General features: G+C 40.3%; 1 protein-coding gene across 3 annotated transcripts in view; it reads right to left on the bottom strand.

Annotated features, from left to right (window-relative positions):
* The window catches only part of OSBPL3 (oxysterol binding protein like 3), a 148,800-nt gene that overhangs the window by 9,446 nt on the left and 112,506 nt on the right, over positions 1–26,848 (bottom strand). For 2 of the 3 annotated variants that reach the window (XM_075271419.1, XM_075271420.1), the window contains 9 exons: positions 25,346–25,470; positions 19,400–19,534; positions 15,557–15,650; positions 13,319–13,563; positions 10,164–10,301; positions 7,267–7,330; positions 3,326–3,404; positions 2,345–2,489; positions 795–939 (listed from right to left, as the gene is read on the bottom strand). In XM_075271419.1, the coding sequence (XP_075127520.1) occupies positions 795–939; positions 2,345–2,489; positions 3,326–3,404; positions 7,267–7,330; positions 10,164–10,301; positions 13,319–13,563; positions 15,557–15,650; positions 19,400–19,534; positions 25,346–25,470 (1,170 nt within the window). Of the gene's footprint in view, positions 1–794; positions 940–2,344; positions 2,490–3,325; positions 3,405–7,266; positions 7,331–10,163; positions 10,302–13,318; positions 13,564–15,556; positions 15,651–19,399; positions 19,535–23,911; positions 24,002–25,345; positions 25,471–26,848 lie in introns of all 3 variants that reach the window. The other variant, XM_075271421.1, reaches the window with a different exon arrangement.

The raw sequence follows: 26,848 nt of genomic DNA, 5'->3' as shown, positions 1-26,848 counted from the left end.
ATTCGGCTTATACTCGAGTATATACGGTATGTTGAATTAGAAGCAATTTACCTATGCTGTGAATTCCTCATGACAGTGCCGCTGTGAGGGGTATATACTGGCACTCCAAATCTCTAAAGACACCTAAGCTTGAACAGTTACAGTAACAAGCAGTATTTTATTGTAAAGAGTTAAAGGGTTGGGACACCATAAGTGCGTGTTCACAAGCTGCAGATTTGTGCATCTGAATGCCGTTGTACAAAACCACGTTCACACAAGGAAAAAAACAATCTGCACAAACCTTAGGGCACACTGTGAGTTCTGAGGTCTGCACAATACCTTATATTTCACTTGGAAAAAATGAATTCCACAGAAAAATTTGAGAGCAACAGATTTTGCAAACGATTATTAGAAAAATTCTGCATCTGCGTATGCCTGAATTATTCCATAGAGAAATAAGTAGGAAGACACACAAAACCCTCCATATTACAGAATATGAAACATGTTACCACCTTTGGGATTGGGGTCATTTAATTTTTGGCATTTGAAGAATTTTATTTTTTCCCCAAATTTCATTTAAAGGATTTATCCATCTTTCAGAATTTAGGCCATCAATTTTAGATCACAAGGGGCCAACTGATGAGACCCCAGAGATCTGTTTTAGTATAGCACCTAGCTCCTACATGCTTACAAAATGCTGGGCGCGTTGCTGCTCACTTGCCGCACTATTAATAGTGGTAGATACGAGTACTGTGGCAATGTCCCATTCATCTCTGCGAACAGGACTCCATTGTACTAGACCTTAAGACACTTACTTGTCCTCCAGATGCAGATCGGTGAAGAAGGAGACCCGTAGAAAAGGCTCTCATGCCATTTCCCAAACAGCCGATATACAACTTTACCATTTCTGTCCATCACCGATCCTTCAATTTCATGCACATTTGGATTCCAGTACTTTGCCTACAAATGGATGAAACAAATATCTTTTATAGCAAAGGTCAGCTGACTTTCACCTTGTGTGTATGTACAGCTTACACTAGGTTCACACTAGTCTTTGGGCTTCTGTTCTTCAGGTCCGCTTGGGGACGGAAACCCTATCCACATACAAATCAGTTACCTGTGGACCCCATAGACTGTAATAGACTATAACTCTCTGCATATTTTAAGTGGAATAGCGGGCAGAGTCCCCGAACGCCAGTGTGACCGTAGCCTTACCCAGTCCCATAACTAGAAATGGCGGGCCCCATGGCGAACTAGGATGCAAGTCCCAGCCCACGTGACGTCTGTGATGTCACCAAGTAGTACTGAAGCCTTTCGGAGCCAGGAGAGGTCACCTCTCCTAGCCCTCTTATCTTTATACTCGGGGGATCTGAAAAGATCCCCCGAGTATAATGATAGCGTTTGTGGAGTTTGCAGGCCTGCAATCTTACATACTGATCCCAGCTCCTGCTCACAGTCGCCTCCGCAGAAGGGGAAGTGCTGGCGGCCATGAGCAGGAGTCAGGATCGGTAAGTAAATAGGGCCAGTAAAAAAAAAAAAAAGCAGCTAAAAACACTGTGGGGAAAAAAAACACAGCAAAAACTTATCCTGCTGTGTTTCTCTCTGCTTTTTTATATTAATAGTTTTTGAAAATGCAGCTTTTCCACAATTTTATAATCGCAATGTGTGAGTGAAACGAATGAAATCTCATTCATTCGGCTGACACTATAAAGCGCGGTGATTTTTCCTGTGGCCTTTCTGCAGAGCCTTGAAGAGTTTTTTCAGTAATTGCCACAGATTATAGCTCTCTTCATAACATAGGACATTGTGTTTATGGACCTTACTTTGTCCAGGGGGCCAATAATATATTGATAAACTAAAGCCTCATCTTCTTAAAGGGGTTTTCTGGTGCTTACATACATATCCTTAGGATAGTATTAGATCAGCGGGGTCTGACTCCCAGCACTCCCACCGTTTAGTTATTTGAAGTGGCTGTGGCATTTGGGCAAGCATTGTGGCTGTGAGCACCACATATTGTGCACTGGCTGTGCCAGGTATTACAGATAGTCTCACTGGGATGGGACAAAGAAAGGCCACATGAATGATGAACACAACATCATAGGCCCAAGGAAGAGGCTGCAGTTACATGGTACCTACAAATAGTTGATATATGGGGGTTCCAGGCTTTGGACCCCCACTGATCAGATATTAATAACCTATCCTAAGGTTTAGTCATCAGTATTTAAGCATTAGAACTTATACCATAAAGTCCACTAAATGGACAAAGGGGGTTGTACATACTTTAGGCTATGTGGGTTATAAGGACACTAAACCATATCATGCCATTACATCGCCATCTCTGTACACACAGACCATACCGCTTTACCTTGATAAAGGTGACTTTGCAGTGACAATTGTTATTTTTGGTGTTCTTGATGATTATTTCTCCATAATGTTCTATCCACCTCTGGCCACTTAAGATGTTGTGAATACAGGAGGTCACCTTGTTCCACTCATAATGGTCCTCATGTCTTCAATGACAGAAAATACACAATTAATACGGAGATTTACAATCACAACAATAAAGAACAAACAGCCCCTTCACTGGGGGTTTCAGGATTCTGAGCCGATGCGACACCTGTATGGAGTTTGTATGTTCACCATGCGTTTCTGTGGTATCTTCAGAGCACTTTGCGTTCCATAGACATACAGTAGTGATAGGATATATGGTTTCCTATGAAACTGGTCCTAATATGTGACGTTGCGACTTAATGGAATATGTAAGCAGACAATGAGCATGTGAATGTGTACTTTTCTATTATCACGGATAACTATTTAGATAAAGAAGCGGCTTCACAACTTTACTTGATTTGCTTATTCAGGAACCTGTCATGGAAATACATCTTGTAAAACTTATCGAATCCTTCCCGTTTGATCTCCGTTCTGAGCTTTCCGTCTTCTGCATGCAGAAGACGGAAAGCTGTCAGACCGGGTCCGGTCGTGAGCAGTGGTGAGCGTTTTATGCTCTCCGCCGCGAAACCATTTTTTTTAAAATCGGACACAGAGTACTGCATGTCCGACTCTGTGTCCGATTTAAAAAAAAAAAATGGTTTTGCGGCGGAGAGCATAAAACGCTCACGGCCAGACATCTTTCAAACCCATTCAAATGAGTGGGATTGAAAGAGTCCTGCAGGTTTCCGTCTCTTGCCTCTGTTTTGTGCAGGAAACGGAAACCTGCAGAATGGAGACCGGGCGCAGATGTGAACGGGCCCTTAGTGCAACTTATAACATGAAAAAACATCTAAAATTTCCAGTGCCCAGTATTATAATCATCTATATCATATTACTATGAGACTGTGTGTCTTACCCCGGAAGAATCAAATGTGTTGTGCCAACTGGGACGATTTCCATAGATTTCCCCCAAAATTTATTTTTCCACCGAATATCTGAAATATTCAAAGAGAAATATAAATGTGAAAACTGGAAAACTTATAGGAACAAAATGATTTATTATACAACCAGAATGGTTATTCAGTGAGAGGTTTTGGAAATTTTAGAAAATTTCTTAACTTTCAGCTCCAACTTCTCAACATAGAGCCTTATATAGCAAGCTGTACGGTGACTTGTACGGTAGGCCTTCTTCTACCCCCTATTAACCACCACCTTGCAAGATGATCTTATTATTATTATTATTATTAGTTGTTGCTTTTTCTCCTTCTAGTCTCACCATTGCTTTTTAGTTACAAGCATACCGCCATTTATAACACCACTTTCCATAACTGAATAGTACAGGTGAATATAAGAATCTTTGCAATGTATCTTAATAAGGAGATCTGTTTCCTTCTCCACTTATTAGGGAGCTCTCTTCCTCCTTATCTTCATTTTGGCTGTTTGTTTATTTAGAGTCAGTATAGGTATCAGACACAGAAGTCTATGGAGACAGGAGAGGAAAAGGTTGCTAATCCATTGCCTCATTCTGTGGAGTGGCATAGACTCACTCACTCACTCACAGGGCAATAGCTGCATCTATTAGTTTGCCTTTTCCAGCAGCCTCCTCCGCCCCATCCCCTCTCCAAAGACTTCTATGTAAAAAGTAACTCCACCTGATAAATGGAGAAGGAAACATATTTATTAAATAAGATATATTACAAAGTTTGTTATATTCATCTAAACTATTCATTTATGAAACGTTGTTTTATACAGTAATAGGAGATACGCCATAAGGTTTGCTGCAAAATATGGTCCTATTCACAGGTGAGTGTTGTAGCTAAACTTAGGTAGTGTACTTTTTTTCATTGAGGCGGGGTGCAGCATGTATGGCTTCTGTGTTGTTCCCCAGACAAGTTTAGTATACTTAGATGGATCACTCTCCTATCTTTATACTAAATCATCTAATATAAAAAGAAACTCAGCATCAATTATTTACATGGCAAGAAGAAGTGGAAGCGTCAGCTTTTACAGATCCCAATGATGTTATTCCCCGTGCACAAATGGAGGTGCTCAGCAGTACAAGTAGATAGCCATAAAATCCAAAGTCACTAAGAAGAAAGATGTTTGTTGCACTTAATAATCTATAAAAATATTCCTTTATTCCGGTAAATGCAGTCACACAGCATGGTGGATACATTACAGCGCTGGACGTGTTGTTGTAATGTATCCACCACACTGTATGCCTTCATTTACTGGAATAGTGGATTAGGTTTATGGATCATTGAGTGCTGCAAACATCTTCCTTCTTTATGATTTCTGCATCTATTACAGTTATTACAGATTACTATGACAATATCTGTGGAATATGATGGCACTATATACGTAATCAAAATAAATGTGTGTTACAGGCAATATATTAGAGGTAATACCACTAGGGGGCAGAGCAAACTGTAACAAACCCTCAATGTAGAGACTAGATAGAAGTCCTAAACCTAAAGTATATATAGACATATAAATTATATTACTGGGGGTTCGCTGATCTGGGTTATGTGATAAAGTAGGGATCATGGCGGACCGTTTTCTGCATTTAGTCATCAAATTGAAGTAGATTACAGTCAGTCTATCCCCAGGCAGAGAATAATAGATTGTACTAAAGCACTCAGCCAATGTAGATGTGGTATCATTCAAGGTAAAACCACAATCACTACTAAGCTCTGGAATTGTGCTATATGGTTTACAATAACTAATACTGCATGCAATGAAGATCATGGAAAAAGCAGTGTACACAGATAAATACAGATGTAACATCTACAATACACTGAAATTTCAACTTTTAATAAATGAATGTTTGGCCCTCTTCAATGTCGGCACGGACATCACATGGGCCAGGCTGGCGTCACAACGAATAATGATGCCAGCCTGGGCCACGTGACGTCTGGGACGTCACTAAAGAGGCGGAAGATTTCATTGAGTCACATTGGAGGGCAGGAGAGGTGCGTAACACTGGTTGGAAAGACACTAATGTATAATGATAGCGGTGTTCGTGAGGTTCGTGGGCCTCCGGCCTCACTTACTGATCCCCGCTCCTGCTCACAGTCATATCCGCAGAAGAGGAAGCGCCGGTAGCAGTGAGCAGGAGTGTGGATCAGTATGTAAATATAATTTGTTATCTGCTGCGGTTACTCCAGTAGGCAACAGCCTATTTTTAAAAAAAAACAAAAAACATCAGGGTCCCGTCTGGCCCCCTAATATCCTGGGCCCTGTAGCAGCCACTACACCGGTACTGACAACACTGGTGGGGGAATATGGTAAAGAGGAGAGATACAATGTTTCTGGCTAGAGGACAGATCCTGTACTATCTAGTAACTGCACCTAATGAAGCCTGAGTAATGTATTTCTAGAATACACTGCCCTTTTTATCTGATGGTAATGTGAATGTGAAATCTCATTTGCAATCATCATTTCTTCATTAAATCCCATTTGTCGTCATCATTTCCAAACACACTAGACAGTTTATGCTATTTGGAGAACATCCTGCATATCCCAAGATGATACCTGACCCATTAAAAGCTGCCAGCAACTGCAGCCAAATGTGAAATATCACTATAATGTATGACAGCCATTTATCATGTCTCAACATGCTTTATACTCCTCTAGGAACAGATGGCTTGGATTGCTATATACTGATATGACTAGTCTGCTATTTCTGTAAGTGGTCACATTTTATTTGCATCCTGCTTTACTCGAGGGTTACACTGATATTAGACGCCAGAAAGCCCTGGAATAATGTTATGCATAGATCTGCTACCAAACCTACAAACTTGTCTTCTCTCCAAGATGTAAAAACCTGGAGTTGCCAAGAGTTAAAGGGGTATTCCCATCTCATAAAGTGATTCCATATCGCAAGGTAAGGATATGCTATAACCTTATAATTGAAGGGATCAGACGGCCCTGGGGACCCCACAAATCCTGAAGATCAATGGGCCGCACTACTAATTCAATACTGTAGTATCCTTACTGTATTACTAGCACAGTAGCAGTCCTGGCTACCTGGCTGTGCAGGGAAATCCAGTAGGCCCCATTAAAGGGGTTGTACAAGATCAGGAATATAAACACAACCAGCAGGAGAGGTGTAGAATATAAAAATTAAAAAAACATACTTAAATCCTTCCCTTTGTTTCTGTGCTGAGCTGCCTGTCCTATTAATGGGACCACAGCAACTAAATACTGCACAGCTATATACTGAGAGAGTGTTTGGCTGCAGTGGTCCTTTGGATCCTCGTGGCTGCTTTGTGGGACAACCCCTTTAGGCTAAAGCCCAACATTGCGGAAATACAATTTTTTTTGTTGCAGATTTTGTTGCGTTTTATTTGAGCCAAAGCCAAGAATGGCTATAAAAGTATATGGGAGATCTATAGGAAGCTCTTATACTTCCACCTTCTGCTCAATCCACTCCTGGCTTTGGCTCAAAAAACGGCAAAAAAAAAAAAAAAAGCTGTGTTTCTGCACCTTAATGATGTGGGAACATCTCATGCCCTCCATGCACCAGAAAGCCACATCTCCTCCAGATAGGATCTGGTTTAAACCGGTTGCTGACGGTAATTAAAATAAATTTGTTGGGCTCTATAAGCTCCGCCCCCTCCACTATGCCCAACCCCTCTTATTAGTAAAGTGGTGAGGGCAGTGTTAAAGTGTCATATTTTTAGGCAGAAACTACCGTAGTGATGAACTCTCTTTTATGTTCCAAGAGTAAAGAACTGCCACCAAAGTTATCTTTTGTCAAGTCTTGAGTTAATTCATCTTTATGCATCAGTTTATTATTTCCCATATATTAGTCAATTCTATCAATAACTCTGCATTCAGAGGTTGAATAGTTACCTTGGTATAACACAAATTTGTCAGATTCGGCATGACAGGCTGATATGGGCGGGTGATGACTCACCTGAGAAGAGAAAGATGTTCAGAAACCTCACTACATAGACTCATTTACCCTCCATATATAGAAATGGTTTTATGGGGTTTTCAGCTAGAAGTAAATAAAGCAAACTCATTGTACTTGCATCCGGAGTTTGATAACGGGGCAAAAAAGCGAAGCTCGGGCAAAATGTTGCCATGATCAACCCTGACGCTTGGTATTAAAGTGTACCTAAACCTTCAAACAACTTTTGAGATTGATAAATTTTGCAATATACTTTATTTATAGACTTTGGCCACTTTCCCTGTGTCCCTTCTGTATACTTTCCCTTGTTCTCTTACTGGTATTCAATGGAGTATGGGTGTACGGGGTCTAAAAATGTAGGGAGGTTAAGGCTGGGTGGTATTTTATACAGTTAATATCTGAGGCATTATAAAACATAGAACAGTGCTTTTGGTGTCATATGAAATGCGATATTCTCGTAGTTCTACCTGTATAATTTCCAGAGATGTCACTAGTTAAAAAAACAGAGTGGAGACTAGCAGCATCTACAGATAAATATGCCAGTCCCAACCATGTTTTCAATTGGTAATATACACTCACCGGCCACTTTATTAGGTACACCATGCTAGTAACGGGTTGGACCCCCTTTTAGCTTCAGAACTGCCTCAATTCTTCGTGGCATAGATACAACAAGGTGCTGGAAGCATTCCTCAGAGATTTTGGTCCATATTGACATGATGGCATCACACAGTTGCCGCAGATTTGTCGGCTGCACATCCATGATGCGAATCTCCCGTTCAACCACATCCCAAAGATGCTCTATTGGATTGAGATCTGGTGACTGTGGAGGCCATTGGAGTACAGTGAACTCATTGTCATGTTCAAGAAACCAGTCTGAGATGATTCCAGCTTTATGACATGGCGCATTATCCTGCTGAAAGTAGCCATCAGATGTTGGGTACATTGTGGTCATAAAGGGATGGACATGGTCAGCAACAATACTCAGGTAGGCTTTGGCGTTGCAACGATGCTCAATTGGTACCAAGGGGCCCAAAGAGTGCCAAGAAAATATTCCCCACACCATGACACCACCACCACCAGCCTGAACCGTTGATACAAGGCAGGATGGATCCATGCTTTCATGTTGTTGACGCCAAATTCTGACCCTACCATCCGAATGTCGCAGCAGAAATCGAGACTCATCAGACCAGGCAACGTTTTTCCAATCTTCAATTGTCCAATTTCGATGAGCTTGTGCAAATTGTAGCCTCAGTTTCCTGTTCTTAGCTGAAAGGAGTGGCACCCGGTGTGGTCTTCTGCTGCTGTAGCCCATCTGCCTCAAAGTTCGACGTACTGTGCGTTCAGAGATGCTCTTCTGGCTACCTTGGTTGTAACGGGTGGCTATTTGAGTCACTGTTGCCTTTCTATCAGCTCGAACCAGTCTGGCCATTCTCCTCTGACCTCTGGCATCAACAACGCATTTCCGCCCACAGAACTGCCGCTCACTGGATGGTTTTTCTTTTTCGGACCATTCTCTGTAAACCCTAGAGATGGTTGTGCGTGAAAATCCCAGTAGATCAGCAGTTTCTGAAATACTCAGACCAGCCCTTCTGGCACCAACAACCATGCCACGTTCAAAGGCACTCAAATTACCTTTCTTCCCCATACTGCTGCTCGGTTTGAACTGCAGGAGATTGTCTTGACCATGTCTACATGCCTAAATGCACTGAGTTGCCGCCATGTGATTGGCTGATTAGAAATTAAGTGTTAACGAGCAGTTGGACAGGTGTACCTAATAAAGTGGCCGGTGAGTGTATATATGTGTGGAAATAATACAGGAGGAACTGTGATCTTGTGTCAGATGAAAGATGAGAATATCTTCCTTTATATGACACCAAACGCACCATTCTATGACCTATCTATCTATGGAATCTATCTATGGTTATCTATCTATCTATCTATCTATCTATCTATCAATGGTCTCTATCCATCTATCTTATATGTCTCGGTTTTCCTACATTATTAGAAATTGTACACCCATATTCCCATGAAAAACAGTGAGAAAAATAATTGAAAAATACAGAATGGATAGATAATTGGTTTCAGTGCAGGATTTCACAAAAAGGACCCAAAATAAGTCAAGTATATTATAAAAGATATTAATGTCACAAATACTGCTAGAAAATCAAAAGTTGCTTGTAGGTCTAGGTACTCTTTAAACAGTTTTCTTTATCAATGAGATGGTTTGTGAATTACTATGCTGGATTTCTACCAAGTTAACTAGAACAAAGGGACAGCACTGACTATTCCTGTTCCGCAATGTCTGCTCTGTGGACTTGATAGACTCATCTCAGAGATAGTGCCAAAGGGCACCAATCTAATGTTAGCCTTGACAGTACATGTGGCCCTTGGGAATGGCGCAGACCACAGCCAAATAAAATCCTTGTCTGTTTTCTGACAGTGCAGAAGGTATAAATTCTCTTGGTGGAGTTAAATCACAATGCAATCCGTTGTGTTGTGAAATTGGCAAAAAAAAAAAGAATAGTTTTACATGCAATATCTAATACAATGATGTGAAAATATATAAGATGCTTGAAGCTGAATTTCATTTTCTGGCACTAAAATGAAGATGTAAGAAATGTCAATTACCTTCCTAACTGCAGAACATGTTATCTACAGTCCGAGTGGTGAGATGTCAGTCCACATGAGTAATGATATGTCAAGGGGAATACAATACTAATGGACAAGACTAAATAAATCTCTAGTAGATCAATATAAGAGTGAACTACATGGAGTGCAACAACCTTTACTGAACCGTCTGCCCTTCGGGGAATAGAAATGTAAGAACACACAGTACCTGCTCTGCAATAAAGCGGAATCCTTTTTCTTCATTTAAACATTCATATGTTTCTCCAAGTACAGGGTTAAATGGCTTGCTACCAGCCCTATAGAAACTGGGCGCGTATGCCGATACTGCAAATGTGGCAACGTAAACCTAGAACGTAGAAGAAGAATTCAAGACAAGATAACCACAAGATTATGGAAGAATGAATTAATACGGTCAGCTGTTTGATATCAAGATTGCAATTGTTAAAGCAATGACCTTCATTGATTAATGTTGGCCATCTTAATAACATAAGCACCAAGATATAAGTTCCTGCTCAATTTCATTCCCCATCAAAAGTTGGGTGGTGACTTTACTGGCAAATATCTTGGTGCTTTGGAGATTTAAAGAAAATGTTAGCTATATATGGGGAAAACGGGGACACACAGGGTGAAAATGTCAGAATGTGGACAAAGCACAATAATTTATATTTATAAAATGAAAGACACCATCAGCGTCCAAGAAGAACTAACAAGTTAGGGCGGGTTCACACCTGTGCCCGGTCTCCGCTTTTGGGTTTCCGCCTTCTGCCGAGAGAAACTGGACAGGAGACAGAAACCCGGGGGTCAGTTTTCAAACCCATTCACTTGAATGGGTTTGCAAAGTGACTGCCCATGAGCGTCTTCTGCCTCTCTGTGACAAAACCGTTTTTTTTTTTTTTTTTTTTAACTGGACACAAAGTCCTGCATGTCCGACTTTTTGTGCAAGACGGTTTCACCGTGGAGAGGCACAAGACGCTCACAGGCGGTCACTTTGCAAAGCCTTTGAAGTGAATGGGTTTGAAAACTGACCGCTGGGTTTCCGTCTCCTGTCCAGTTTCTCTCGGTAGAAGACGGAAACCTGAAAGCGGAGACCAGGCACAGATGTGAACCCGGCCTTATATAAAGATCTGTCAGGTTTCTATCATGAGGTGTGTGATTTTGTCAGAAATAAAACGGTGTCACATGCTGCACAATTTCTTTTTTTTTAGTATTTCTGATGGACTAAGCGATGGAGGCTCCTCACAGAGTCTAATATAGATGTGAACTTATCCTAAGTGTGTCATCTAGGCCCTCTCCAGTGGCTTGCACCTCCAGAGGAAGCCCAAGGATGTGGTAGGACTCAACCCATATTACTTTTTTCCTCTCCAGTGGCTGCTGAGGCCACCGATTGGTCATGAGATATTCAGGACTTCTGGTCTTGAAGTCCCAGTATGCGATAGAAATGTGACCGGTGGCGGCCAATAGAACACTAGAAACAAATTAGTTTGCTATTTATTTTCCTTTTACCTTTCACAGCCACCCCACAGATTGCTCCAAATCCTGGACAACCTCTTTAAGAGCCCTTATATATTAGCCAAAGTGAAAATTAGATATGAATAGTACCAGACGCTCTGGAGGACTGAGCTAGTTCCCGCTCTGCATGTAGACCAATGATTTAAATTTCCCCAGAATACTATTGATGATTGTGTGGGGCACCAGCAACAGGACACCCAGCAACTGGCCACCGAACAGACAGTATATTTGTAGTATTTTACAGTGTTGGCGCACCTGAACTCTTTTCAGAAAATTAAGTATTTCTTCCAGAAAATTATTGCAATTACACTTATTTTGTTATACACGTCTATTTCCTGTATGTACTGGAACAACACAAAAAAAGGAGAAAAAAGGCAGATTAGAGAATAATTTCACACAGTACCTACCTTTTATACATTGTTGATAATTAACCTAATTTCAAGCATGTGATGCTCGTTCAAACTCACCTCTGGCAAGTAACAGGTGTGGGCAAAATAAAAACAACTGAAACCAGATAAAAAGGAGAGAAGTTGACTTTGCATTGTGTGTGCCACAGTAAGCATGGAGAACAAAAAGAGTAGAAGAGAATTGTCTGAGGGCTTGAGAAACAAAATTGTGAAAAATATCAAGGTTACAAGTCCATCTCCAGAGATCTTGAAGTTCATTTGTCCACAGTGTGCAACATAATCTAGAAGTTCACAACCTATGGCACTGTAGCTAATCTCCATGGGTGTGGATGGAAGTGAAAAATTGATGAAAGGTTACAGCCCAGGATAGTCCGGATGGGGGATAAGCAGCCCCAATCAAGTTCCCAAGAAATCCAAGCTATCCTGCAGGCTCAGGGGGCATCAGTGTCAATGTGAACTATCCGTCAACATTTGAATGAAATGAAAAGCTATGGCAGGAGAATCCGGAGGCTCCCTATGCTGACACAGAGACATACAAAGCTAGACAGCAGTTTGCCAAAATGTACATGAGTAAGCCAAAATCCATGTGGTAAAATGTCTTGTGGATAGAGAAGATAGAGGGTGTTGATAAAGTACATCATTCTACTGTTTACTAAAAATGGAATGAGGTCTATAAAGAAAAGGACACGGTGCCAGCAGTCAGATATGATGGAGGTTCAAAGATGTTTTAGGGTTGTTTTGCTGCCTCTGGCACTGAATATCTTGACTGTGTGCAAGACATCATGAAATCTGGATATCACCAAAGGATTTTGAGTTGCAAAGTAGGGCCCAGCGTCAGGAAGCCGGGTTTGGGTCTTCCAGCAAGACAATGACCTCATATACACTTCAAAAAGCACCCAGAAAAAGATGGAAACAAAGCCCTGGAGAGTTCTGAAGTGACCAGCAAGGAGTCCGGATCTAAATTCCATTGAACTCCTGTGGAGAGATCTTAAAATTGCTGTTGGGAGAAGAGAAGGCGCAAATATGAGAGACCAGGAGCAGTTTACAAAAAAAAAAAACGATTGGCCCAAAAGTCCAATGGAGAAGTGTAAGAAACTTGTTGATGGTTATAGGAAGTGATTAATTTCAGTTATTTCTTCCAAAGAGTGTGTCAGTAAGCTTGTCCGGCCCATTTTTGGAGTTTTGTATGAAATTATATCATTTTTGTCTTTTTTACATCTGCTTTTTGTGTTGTTCCATTACAAAAAAAGGAAATAAATGTGTATAACAAAACATTTGTATTGCAATAATTTTCTGGAAGAAATACTTAACTTTCTTGAACAATTTCAGGTGTGCCAAGACTTACGGCCATGACTGTAGATATGTATACTTAGTACATGCACTGTTGCTGTTTAACCCTATATGCGGTTAGTAAAAGCCATATTTATCATAAAGGTTAGTATTATACCATTCTTTCAAATGGGTCCTGTGTTTCTGATGCTTTGTCTAGAAGTTCACTGTACTCAAGTTCTTCACATAACCGCTGTAAGGTGTTGAGCGGTTCATTAAGCTGCACAGGCATGGACACCTTGGATAGATCCTTCCCAATATTATTCCTCAGAATGTTCCATAAACTGATATTACTTGTGTTCGGACAAGGGGCTGGAAGACACGTTCTGTGCTTTGGAAAACCATCTACTACCGAAGCCCCATCTATGAAACAAAGGGGAAAAAAAGGAAATGATTAACATCTTACTCATCTCAGCAAGTCAGAACATTCTACTATACTTAGATCAAGTCGTAACTTTAGCAGGTTTGCAATTTATTACCTAGTTTACAGGATAGGTTACAAATATCTGAACAATTCCCATATGGCCGAGGGCTATGAGATGGGCAGAGAAAATAACCTCTTGTATTAATCATTTGGAGTAATATTATAAATTGCTACATAGGTGGTTGCCCCTCCCCAACCCGGAATAATGGAGGTTTTTCTGGTAACTCTGGTGTTTGTTGGAGGCCTTTTTGAGGCGAGGTTCCACTAATTCATCTATGCTGGTCAGGTCTTCTTCTTGAGGATTTCTGGCAGATGGTTTACAAGTTCATTTTTGATTTCACAAGGGTAACTATTCCAAAAAAGGCCAGAATTGGCTGTATTCAATTTGGAAGGGGACGTGATCTCAGGTAGGGTTAGACCAGTGGTTGCTAGCATGTCTTTGTATCGCTATAATGGGTAACAGGCAGGTGTATCCTTAGTATGGATGAAGTAATATATGTTATAAATATATATATTATGAGATTATAGGTGGTCTCTCCCTAAGGAGTGACGTTATCCCCACAATCTGGTCTCACAGCCTCTCACTTAAACCAAATCAGTTCTCTCTATGCTGCGCTGATGACGTCCAAAGAGACAGAAACGGTGCCGTCCGTAGCTGAGAAACTGATTTGGTTATAACCTCGCATCATGCAGCAAAGGCTTCTGGGAAGTCGGGCATGTTGTTCAGGGTTGCTTGCTATAGAGGGCAGCAAACAGAGGCACTGTCTCCCTGTTTACATCTTGGGAGATAGATTTGCATATTCTTCCCATGAGATTATTCTAGTCAATGACAAGAATACATTATAAAACAGAGGTTATGGTCTGGCAGGATATGTCTGATCTATATAGTTATGTAATTTTTTAAAATTATTCTTATTATTATTACAATTATAATGTTTTGTCCTTTGTTGTTAGGCCCCATTCACATCTGCATTCGGTTTTCCATTCGGGAAGTCCATTTGGGGACCCCCCGAATGGAAATCTATACGCATTAAAACGAAGTTACCTAAGAAACCACATGGACCCCATAGACTATAATGGGGTCTGTGTGGTTTCCTCTCTGTGTCTGTACAAAACATGGTTGCAGTACTTTACTCTCCACATGATTTGTGCAGACACCATGCGGAAACCACACCGGCCCCATTATAGTCTATGGGGTCCATGTGGTTTCTTAGCTAATTGCTTTTTAATGCATATAAGTGTCTGTTTGGGGGGTCCCCAAGCGGACTCCCTGAATATAGTACTGAATGCAGATGTGAACCAGGCCTTAGATGTATTCTTTGTGTTTAAAGAAATTAAATGAGATTAAACATCAGTGTGGGTCTGACTGCTGGCACTGAACTAAACACAACTGGAGTCCCATGTTCCCCAACTGAATGGTGTGGTTAGTCAAGCATACTGCCGCTCCATTCAGCCCTATGGAAGTGCTGAAATTAAGCAAGTGCTAAACTTGGTTCATCTTCAGCAGTTTCATGATGAATGCAGTGGCAGTGAGAATTAATGACTTGCTGCTTCAATCATTTGGGGAACACAGGCATTTGTTCTTATGATCAGAGGGTACCCTAGAGGATAGACGCAACACATGTATCACACGTATTGCCTATCCTGTGCAGAAGAGGAGGAGGAATTAGAAATTTCCTACAATCCCTTTAATAAACAACTTCTACAACATATATTCATGTGCATGGAGCCTTACTACTGCCTGAGCACAGCACAGAATAAGTGCCGGTAAGGGGAAGACATTGAAGACCGACCACTGAACGCTAGATAGTTAGTTGGAACAGTTCCCAAAACAACCATCTGTTGAACAGTATGGCTGTCTGCTTGATATTGACACTGTAGTATATAAAGTCAGCACAATACACAATACAGCTCAGCAAAAGACTTACATACCTAGAGAATGTCTTTCATTGTCAATGTCATTACTTAGATTGTCCTCTGATATGTTATCACTTATATCACTGACATAGGAGTCATCATCTGATACCTGGGGAACAGACAAAGCACATGCATTAATGACCAAGTGCAATAGATAGCAAAGGCCGATGTGTGAATCTGATAAAGGAGACACTGGACGTATAAAAGACACAAGACAGACGTAATAAAAGGCACCTCTACATATCACCAATGAAATACTGCAATTCATATTGTGGACAGGTTGAGTTTAGACTAGAGTTTGTCAGAAATGCAAAAAGCATGATGGGAGAAAGATACCATTATGTTTTCACATGGGGGGACGGCCCCTGTGCTTTCTGGAGACTCATTTGCATACAGAGAAAAACTGGAATATCAACGGAACAGCGGCATGGAGCAGAAATATAAAGGTAGGGGACGAATAGTCTTTCTTAAGACTATTCCGAAATGGTATTACTTCTAATGATAGAATCCCTTTAAATAATGGTAGTAAGAACCTACCCTGAAGGCTTTCTGCCTCAAAATCAGCTCCAAATTCAGCCTGAAATCTGTCTCTCATTCACCTCAATGGAAGGCAGGGACAGATTTTATTCTGTTAGCTGATTTTTCCAGCTAGTTCTTTAGGGTATGTTCACACTGCGGAAAATGAATAGGAATTCCTCTTCATTTTCCGCAGCTGATATTTTCGCACCATTCTAGCCATGACGGGATGATGATGCAGTGCATTGGCAATCTGTAGCGGGATCCCGCTTCTGATTAGGCCCAGATGAATAGGCCTAATCAGCAGGGAGTCTTGGGTTGCAGACTCCGCTGCAGAATCAGACAAGGTGTCCATGGCAAGACTGAGCAGGAAGCTTCTTTTTTCCATGTTCTACTGCGATTTCTGCCCCTCATTAAAAAAAATGGGAGGGAGATTCTGGGCAGAATCTGTCCCAGTTTCAGGGGGTGAAATCCGCCCCCAAATCTGCGGCAAATTCCTCAGTATGAACACAGCCTTAGGTGGATTCCGCCAGAAACTCCAAATAAAATAAATTGGAGGCAGATATTGGAGCTGTTTTTTGAAACAGATTTTCAAAATCATCATCAACCTCTAAAATCTGCTTTAAATTCCTGCAGATTTTTCTGCCTGGCCAAATTCTTCCTTTCCAGTTCATTAAAGCAGATAAAACTACGTTCATATTTGCACCAGAGTCTCAGCACGTCCAATTTTTTTGACCACCGGTTTCAGTTTTAAAATGACAGGTAGTCAATGGACTCCATTATTGTCTATGGGGTCTGCTGGGCTCCATGTGTAACTGCTATTTTAGTATCTATTGTTCTGGTCCTCCAAAGGATAGACGCTGCAAATATGAAGTGTTACTTCCCACAAATAGTGAAGTCATCTAAATTTGTGTTAGTGAACTTCTCCTTTAATTAAAGGGGTTAGCCTAGATTAGAAAACATGGCTGCATTCTTTTGATAGAGCTTCACTTTCCCTTCTCAAGCAGTGACATCCATCCGTGACATGGCCATGCAACAGCTCACTACCATTCATGTGAAGAAGGAGGAAAGCAGCCATGTTTTTGAATCCTGGATAACCATTTTAAGTATAAGAATTTTGCCCGATTTTACATTTTTGGTGCCATAGGGTTCTCCAACCTATAAAAAATTCTAGCTGGTTTCCTAATATAATGTACAGTACACTATATACAGAGAACCAGATACAATAGAAGAAAATAAATACCATACGTGTATACCGGGAAAATATTCCTACAATTCGCCAAAGTGTTCCCATAGCAACAGTTTGCCAGGACAACTTGGGATTGACAGGAAAGGGAAAACAGCGTAGACTGTGGGGAGTCGGCTCCGCACCAGAACACAATAGACGACGTGATCACTTCTATAAGCGCCATTGAATGGTATTCTGATATATTAGGCATATGAAAATACAGCACTATATATAGATCTAATTGTCAGGTCACATCTCCTTCACCAAGACACGACGACGCTATCACAGTTTATCGCTTCCATGAAGATGACGTTTTTCTAGGAAAATGTTACACAGGATTGTGACTGAAAGGAGACAAACGCAGGTTATTTCTGCTGGAAAATATGTTCAGATTTTTCTTATTGTGGCCATATAAATTGGTTACGGTATTTCTATGTGCTTGTCAGTAGATCAATCAAATCTGGGGAAAAAATTATTAAAGCGAGCCTGTCATATTGAGCAAGGTACCTGATGTACTGGTAACATACAGAGCAAAGGTACGCTTACACAAGGTGCCCGATGTACTGGTATCATACAGAGTAAAGGTGCGCTTAAACAATTCACTAAGCGATTGTACATGTCTACCTTCACCTAATGTCGCTTTACCCTTTCCCTTATAGATGGTAAGTCCTCAGGGGAAGGGTCCTGCTCACTTCTATAACTATGTCTCTTAGACAAGTCATGTTTGTTTTTATAGTCTGTTCATAGATTTCAGTTTCTCTGTATTCTATCTGAATACAGGAGAGAAAATCACGTGTATGGTATTGGCTTTATTTTACTTATTTTATTTTTTATTTTTTTTTAGAAAGAATGCATGTTCTCTTATATCTTATGATGTAAATCTACTCTGAGACCAGCCATGATATAAATCTACTCATACCAACCATGATATAAATCTACTCATACCAACCATGATATGAATCTACTTATACCAACCATGATATGAATCCTACTCGTACCAGCCATGACATAAATCTACTCATACCAGCCATGATATAAATCTACTCGTACCAGCCATGATATGAATCTACTAGTACCAGCCATGATATGAATATAGTCGTACCAGCCATGATATAAATCTACTCATACCAGCCATGATATAAATCTACTCATACCAGCCATGATATAAATCTACTCGTACCAACCATGATATAAATCTACTTACACCAACCATGATATGAATCTACTCATACCAGCCATGATATAAATCTACTCATACCAGCCATGATATAAATCTACTCGTACCAGCCATGATATAAATCTACTCGTACCAGCCATGATATAAATCTACTCGTACCAGCCATGATATAAATCTACTCATACCAACCATGATATAAATCTACTCATACCAACCATGATATGAATCTACTTATACCAACCATGATATGAATCTACTCGTACCAGCCATGACATAAATCTACTCATACCAGCCATGATATAAATCTACTCGTACCAGCCATGATATGAATCTACTCGTACCAGCCATGATATGAATATACTCGTACCAGCCATGACATGAATCTACTCGTACCAGCCATGATATAAATCTACTCATACCAGCCATGATATAAATCTACTCGTATCAGCCATGATATAAATCTACTTGTACCAGCCATGATATAAATCTACTCGTACCAGCCATGATATAAATCTACTCGTACCAGCCATGATATAAATCTACTCGTACCAGCCATGATATAAATCTACTCATACCAACCATGATATGAATCTACTCATACCAGCCATGATATGAATCTACTCATACCAGCCATGATATGAATCTACTCATACCAGCCATGATATAAATCTACTCGTACCAGCCATGATATAAATCTACTCATACCAGCCATGATATGAATCTACTCGTACCAGCCATGATATAAATCTACTCATACCAGCCATGATATAAATCTACTCGTACCAGCCATGATATAAATCTACTCGTACCAGCCATGATATAAATCTTCTCATACCAGCCATGATATAAATCTACTCATACCAGCCATGATATGAATCTACTCGTACCAGCCATGATATGACATTTATAACTCTATAAACAAAAATCAAACACCAACCTCATTCTCAGATGAGCTCGAAGACAGCAAAACTTCCTGAGCATCAAAGAACTCTGTAAGGGAATCTGTGATAGACAGGCGGCTTTCATTGGAGATCTGATGAACCAAAGGTCTGTTCTCCTCACATGGCGTCTCCTAGTGGTCAAAGGGTAAAAGAAAATTGTTATTTTATTTCCATAAATGTGAACAGACTGATAAAAACAAAATGGAAACCACAGAAAATTCAAGGTCATGTTTATCTTTATTAAAATTCCAGAAGGATACAACATTTTGAATAGGCCTTGGGTGCGATTGGGACTTTACCAACAGAGTGTGATCCTTTGACTATAAGGTTAAATTGGTAACCTGGTCTCTCCACCTAATCACACCGACTGATCTTGAATCGTTCTGGTCAGCTCTATCACATAACTATTTCAGTAAATAATGGGATTCCTAATAATTAAATAATTCTGAAACCTCTTTTTGTATAACTCTGCATTGTACATCCTCTGATATTGCTACTATACATTAATGAATAAACTGACAGCTGGGTGTTACTTGTTGGGGGAGGGGGGTGGATAGATGATAGATAGATAGATAGATAGATAGATAGATAGATAGATACTGGCCGCTGACTTTCAAACCACCTCTAGAAGGCCACTGAAATTTTGGGTGGACTTCTCAAATTTTCCCTATGTTTTAATCAGTATTGAAAAAAAAGATACAAAGGGAAGTCTTCTTGTATTCATTATCATTAGTAGAATTCAATTAAATTGGATCAATAAGAAGAGCTAGTGTGGTCCTAGAGCTGCCTGTACAGAAGACAGAGGATTCTGACCATCTTAGGTGACCATCATTTGAACATTTGATGCAAACAATAATTCAGGATGACGGATTTCTGTCTGCAGACTTGGTCATCTTAAGCTACATGTGTATGGCATAATCAGATGCATTTGGCTTGATATTTGCCACTTCGTGCCTGCTCCAGGGAATAAAGTTCTTTTCGACTCCATTATAGACCCATTTAGATTGTTATCTTGCTGGTGGGATTGTTCATCTCAATGACGACTGATCACAGCTTTACCATTTTTGGCCAGCAGCAGATTTCTTCTCAATAACTTAAATATAAAAGCCAAAGTAAAAAGCCAAAAAGGTGACAAATATAACAAAAATGCTGTATTTTTCCTGACAATACACTCCAAGTACCCTTTCTCAATTGTTACATTCATGACCTAGAAAGTGGTGGCATTTTGTTAGGCATATTGTTAGGATATGCAAACACTTTGTGATCAGTGTTGGATCGGACATCAGGGATTCCCATGACTGGATGACAAGCAAAGGGCTAAAGTTCTGCTGTTTTGCACAAGACAGTGATTCCCCTGGTCAATCGCTTAATTGGAGGGGGTCTTGCTGCAGGTCTCCGCACAGCGGGCTCGGATCTCTGATGGGCTGGGAAAAACTTAGGGGTCAAACCGCAAAACTTTGGCCCCTTTATTCTTAGAAACCACAGGGATCTCAAAGGTTGGGACCTCCTTTTAGCCATCAAATGACGACTCCTTCATAAATGGCTGACAGCCATAGTCAGACAGAAGTAGTAAAGATGTTCATTAAAAAGCCAAGGCTTCCTAAAAAAGTCAATATGCAACAAACTAGGAGTCTAATCAACTATACAACATTAATAATTATATAATATAATTCAAAATAATGAATCATTTTATTTTGAAGCTGGACTTTATACTGATTGGCGGAACCCAAAATTGGTTCCGACTCCGACTACACAGCCCTAGTGACATGGCTCCATGTTATGAGATGGGAGAACCTTTAAAGTTCTGTTAGTCAATGTGAACATGGACAATATACACTAATAAGTATAATACCAATATTAAAATTACGCTCTGACATATGACAGGCTCAGCTATATCCATTACCACCGATACAGAACTCACAGAAACTGTATGTAGGTCATAGCAAATTCATGTTTATGAAGTCAACGCTACCATCTCAAGTCCAATGTTATCATTCCTTATCCTCTCTGCCATACACCTGAGGGGAATCTGCTCTCCTGACACAGGGACAGGAAATCCTAATGCTTTTAGTTGTTTCACACGACTGATGGTGGATCTCATGTAGCACTAATCTTCAGGCCATCCCTCAATGGGACCTGGCTCTCCATGAATGATGGATTGGACGTGACAAGCCCGCTCTGTACATTACAAAGTCCAGGCTCTTATTTGCCACATGAACAGACTCGATCTTCAGACTCTTATAAATGGTAAATGGCAGTTTAATCCTAAAAGTTTGAGCAATAAATGAGGTTCAGTTGCTTATAATAAAATATTGGGAATTACTTCCATAGTATGGTGTTATTGTCGGAATCCTTTAGGAACATTCTTCTTGTATCTATGACGGGATCTATTTTACTCCAGCTTGTAGACTCCCTAACAGGAGTGAAAATGTATTTTTAAAACTGGACATCTCCTTTCAGGTCCACAATGCAAATGAAAATGCCCGTACTCCTGCATACTCAACATCCTAGGATGGGTTACTACAAGAGAATTAGGATTACGGCCATTTTTATTTAGCCCACTGATTATTATCCCCTAGAGAGAAGGAGCATCTTTTGCCAAATGAAATCAATTAGGATTTTTTTTTATTATTATAATGCAGTGTTATTTCCTCATTTATGAAGTTCCTAATGTCAGAGAATCCCTTGAACCATACAAATAGATTTATAAATGTGTAAAACAGTAATAAATAACAGTAATAACCTGTATAGCAAAAACACACAGCAGCTTATTTTACATTACTTTAAAATTTTTCTTGATCTTGGGCAGGCAGAAATAGCCCAACTATCTACTACACAACCCTGTCATCAGGTAATACAATTGTAGTAAGAAAGTAAAATTGTAGCCCATTTGACAGACAACAGCACATCTTTATGTAATGTAAGTGCTCGTCTCTTGGGTACCATCTGCACTGCATCCATATGCAAATACTTAGAAACAAAGACGGAAAGTGAAATGTAATTACCAGAGATATCAACCCGGGAGAGACCTTCACAAGGTGATTCGCAAATGGCATTTTGCAGCAAAAGTAGTAGTGGTATAAATGTATTGCCTTTATGTTTCTTTATATTCTAGTAATTTATTTTCCTACCGTACTGTTTTAGTAATTAAATTAGATACATATATTTAGGTATACACACACAGTATATAATATTTCTATCTATCTATCTATCTATCTATCTATCTATCTATCTATCTATCTAATATTCAAATCTGTCTTCCATGATGTAAATAGGAAGACAGTGCCTCAGTCATGCAGCCCACTAGGGGGCGCTCCCTTTAACATCATGCCCGACCTTCCCAGAGGCCTTTGCTGCAAATGATGTGGGATTTTATCAAATCAGTCTTCTCAGCCGAGGACAGCTGTTTCAATCTGATTGGATCTCTTCAGCCCGGCGCAGAGAAGACTGACTTGGCATAGGTGAGAGGCTTCTAAACAGAGTTAAGAGGATATCGTCACTCCTTAGGGAGAGACCACCATTTAGGTGTGTGGAGTCTTATTAAGCCATTTGCGCTCCACTGTGAATCTGAGGATCATGGGAAGAATATGCAAATCTGTCTTACATGATGTAAATAGGAAGACAGTGCCTCAGCCATGCAGCCCAATAGAGGGCACTCCCTTTAACATCATGCCCAACCTTCTCAGAGGCCTTTGCTTAGGAAGCGGACACAACATGAATGAGACAATACAGAAAAACAAATTGTAGGTAGCCTTGTAGCAGGCCCAATAGGTTAGCATATATGCATTAGACTCAGCAGGTGGAGGGAATTTATGAAGACTGGTAATTCCAATGTCAGAAATTGGCAGAATTATTAGGAAGCTTTGATGTCTTAATAATTGGTGAATGTTGAGTGGTTATATGCGCCAGAATTGAATCTATGCCAACCAGGGACTCGTGTAGATTTCATGCAAACTTGCAATAGTGTTCTGGCACAAGATATATTAAATCTGCCAGGTTGAGACACCCTCACCCCAACCCACCCTGCCTTGCCCACTTTGTCCCCAAAGGTGGCAAGTGTGGAGGAAAAAGGACACATTTTTCGCACAAAAAGGTCATATTCAGTTTAATAAATGTCCCCCTTTCTTTGAGTGTAAGCAGAAGATGAAGCTGCTGTGGTCTACATGCAGAAAGTCTACTGCAGCGATACAAGTTACACCCCATGGGTGACACACATCTATGTACACTTAGATCCACAAAAATTCTAATTATTTTAGATTATCAATATTCTTGTAGCGTACCCAAAAATGTATCATATAAACTCAGAGTAGGGGAGTATAACCTACCCAAAATGGGACGTATTAAAATATAGCCTTTATTGGTTCAATTAAAATACCAATAAAGGCTATATTTTAATACATCCCATTTTGGGTAGGTTATACTCCCCTACTCTGAGTTTATATGATACACTTAGATCCAAGAAGTTTTTTGGGGTACAATTTTTGTTCAAGAGGAAGATCTGCACCCACCTTTACTGGACTAAGGGCTGAATCATGAAGCAAAGAATCAGTGTGAATTCTGTGTAAGCGTTCTTTAAGCTCAGCATTTTGTTTTACAGCCTGGAATAGTTAAAAACACAAATATATACAGTAATAATAGAATAGGTTTTAGGCTGTGCCCATAGAAAATTATGGAAACACACACTCTGAGTAATCGGCAAATGACGAAAAGTCATATATACGCTATTCTTTTCATATGGGATTTGCAGTTGAAGTGTACATAGGATTGTGCTTCTTGCAAAAGTTCATTAGAAGGACTTAAAAGCGAAAGCAGCAAACATTGTAAACCTCATACATGAAAACCGTGGGCAGATTACGTGTTACCCTGGGATATCCACAATCTGAAGGAGGTGATTCTTTGATTGAGTAACAGAGATGAATGAAGAGCAACAGCCATACATGACTATGGGACTTAGGGATAGAGGAGATAGAGGAATAACAGGGCTCTACCATAGTAATTTGCAGTACCATGAATGGAGTAGTAGTGCCCCTATTATTCCATTCAGATAGGCTACAAAGAACCTTGTACTCATGATGGGTGGGAGTTGCGGGAGTTGGACGCCCACTAATTACAGACTTATCACCTATCAGGAAAACCCCTTTAAGTTAATTCTAGAAAAACAGATGGACATTTAATAAAATTTCCTATTACAATAAAAGGCAATTGATGCAAAGCAAGCTCTTTACAGTCAGAAGGGTGTTCCTGACAGTCAGTCAGGAATGTCCTTCTCCACAGCAGCGCCTATTGCACTGCACAGTGTGAGCGGGGAGCAAAGCCCACTCCCCTCCTGATAATACTCGTCTATGGATGAGCACTGTGAGGAGAGGGAGGGGGTGTTCCTCCCCGCTCACACTGTACAGCGCTATAGGGGCTGCTGTGGAGAAGGACATTCCTGACTGACTGTCAGGAACACCCTTCTAACTGTAAAGCGCTACGGTACTGGGACTGATAGCGCTTTACCCGGCACACTGTCGGCTTTCCAGCAATATATAGAACTGCCCAAACCCATCAAAGGTCCTCTTTAACATAAAAATGTGATTTAAACAATAGATCATTCCCTTTAAAAGCCCGTCACATATATGTTACCTAAAGGGAATATAGACTCTGGCAGATCTGAAGAATGTATTTTTGGATTTCATTCACTAGATAAATACAATATTCTTTTGATCTGTATATGAAACTGATATAAGACAACCTTTCTTCCAATGTTGTTTTCTTTATAAGAAAAGTTGATTTCTTATAAACATAAAAAATAAGAAGCATGCCCCAGGGGGCTCATTAAAAAATAATCCCATGTAAATCAAATACAAGGCATCAGAGGGGTGATTTACATCCAGAAATGAAAATGTGAGCCCAGAAAATGATCCGTCTTGGAGATGTAGACACTTATTGTGGCCGCTTACCGCTGCTAAGGCATTCTTCAAACCCATAATTTGAGGGGTCGGAGAGGAGTCTTGCTCTAATAGCTGCTTCAGCTTCTCTCGCTCAGCGAAGACTGTGCTGTAAGCAGACTTTAAAGTGAAATAAGCTGCACAGAAAAAAGAAAAAGAGGATATCAGCAATGTAAACTACTTCATGAGCGTATCACCACTAAACAACACAAAGGCGCATTTATCAATAGTGTCAGCAGCACAATACGTATGCAGAGCAATTCATTATATTGGCATAAATTGTTCCAAATTCATCAGAATGGAGCATACAATAACAAGCCACTTGACTTGGACCTGTCATCATGTCTGAAAAACCCAATGACATACATGATCAGATAGGTGCTGTCACCTGAGCATTTGTTTATCCACATCCGTTCAGCTATTCCAAAGTTATAAGCCGTTTTATTGTTGATAGAGATGATTCGGGTATACTAGCCAAGTGGGTGGTAATACTGTATCAGGGTTTGGGGAGGACCCAGAAAAACCACAGTGCTACCGCCCACTTGGCTAGTATACCCATACATCAATGCTAAAAGGGCTTATATCTTTGGAATGGCTGAATGTATTTGGATAAACAAAACAACAAAATGCTCAAGGTGGCGCCACCTATCAGACCTGCTGACATGGCCTCTTTAACATTGCATTTTGCAGTGTCCATTAGAAGATTTTCTGATATATACCATAGGTTATGCAGTAAACATTTTTTTTTTACTGAATGCCTTTGTATAGAAACAAATGTATACTAATATATACCAGCGTGACAGAGGCCAATAAGACTCCCTGTTGATTTCTATCAGGTGAATAGGAGCTTTCCCCGCACATACGGCAAATGTACATTGTAAATCCCATGAGACAGTAGCCTAAAGCTCGGGTAACATAGTGACATGTAGTTGTACAATATAAGATTTCAATATCAAACAACTAGGTCATGACTAGCAAAAGTGAATTTAGTGACAATGTAACTCGCAGGGTGCAATCCAACACTGCTGGGGTGACTGTATTCACTGACATTAGATGTGACTAGCTGCACAATATTTGTGATCTTACAGTGTTATTCCAATCTCATCAACGTGTTCCCTATCCTCTGGATAGGGGATAGGATTCAGATTGGCGGGGGACAAAATTATGGGACCTTCATTAATCACGAAAACAGTTTCTTATTTTCAATGGATCCATGGTCGGACAGGTTCGCTACCTCTCCATGCATTTCAATGGGACTGCGAGACAAAGTACAGCACTCCTGTGGACAGGAGATACATTGATGAGATGGTAAGTCCCTATTAATGTCAAATGGCCAAAAGCCATAGACTAAATCATTTATTATACATATCACTAGACATACTGGGGAAATAGATGTAATCTATGCCAGTTTTCAGCTGTAGAAGTGTGATAACATGGCACATCTTTGGCATAAGGCCCTTTCTTTTGTCAAAAATGCACCATGTTCCCAATTCTACAAATGTGGGCAGACACACC

Source organism: Leptodactylus fuscus, chromosome 4 (genome assembly GCF_031893055.1).
Source record: "Leptodactylus fuscus isolate aLepFus1 chromosome 4, aLepFus1.hap2, whole genome shotgun sequence".
Taxonomy (NCBI): Eukaryota; Metazoa; Chordata; class Amphibia; order Anura; family Leptodactylidae; genus Leptodactylus; species Leptodactylus fuscus.
The sequence above is the reverse complement of the archived record's forward strand: the minus strand, read 5'-3'. Positions and strand labels throughout refer to the sequence as shown.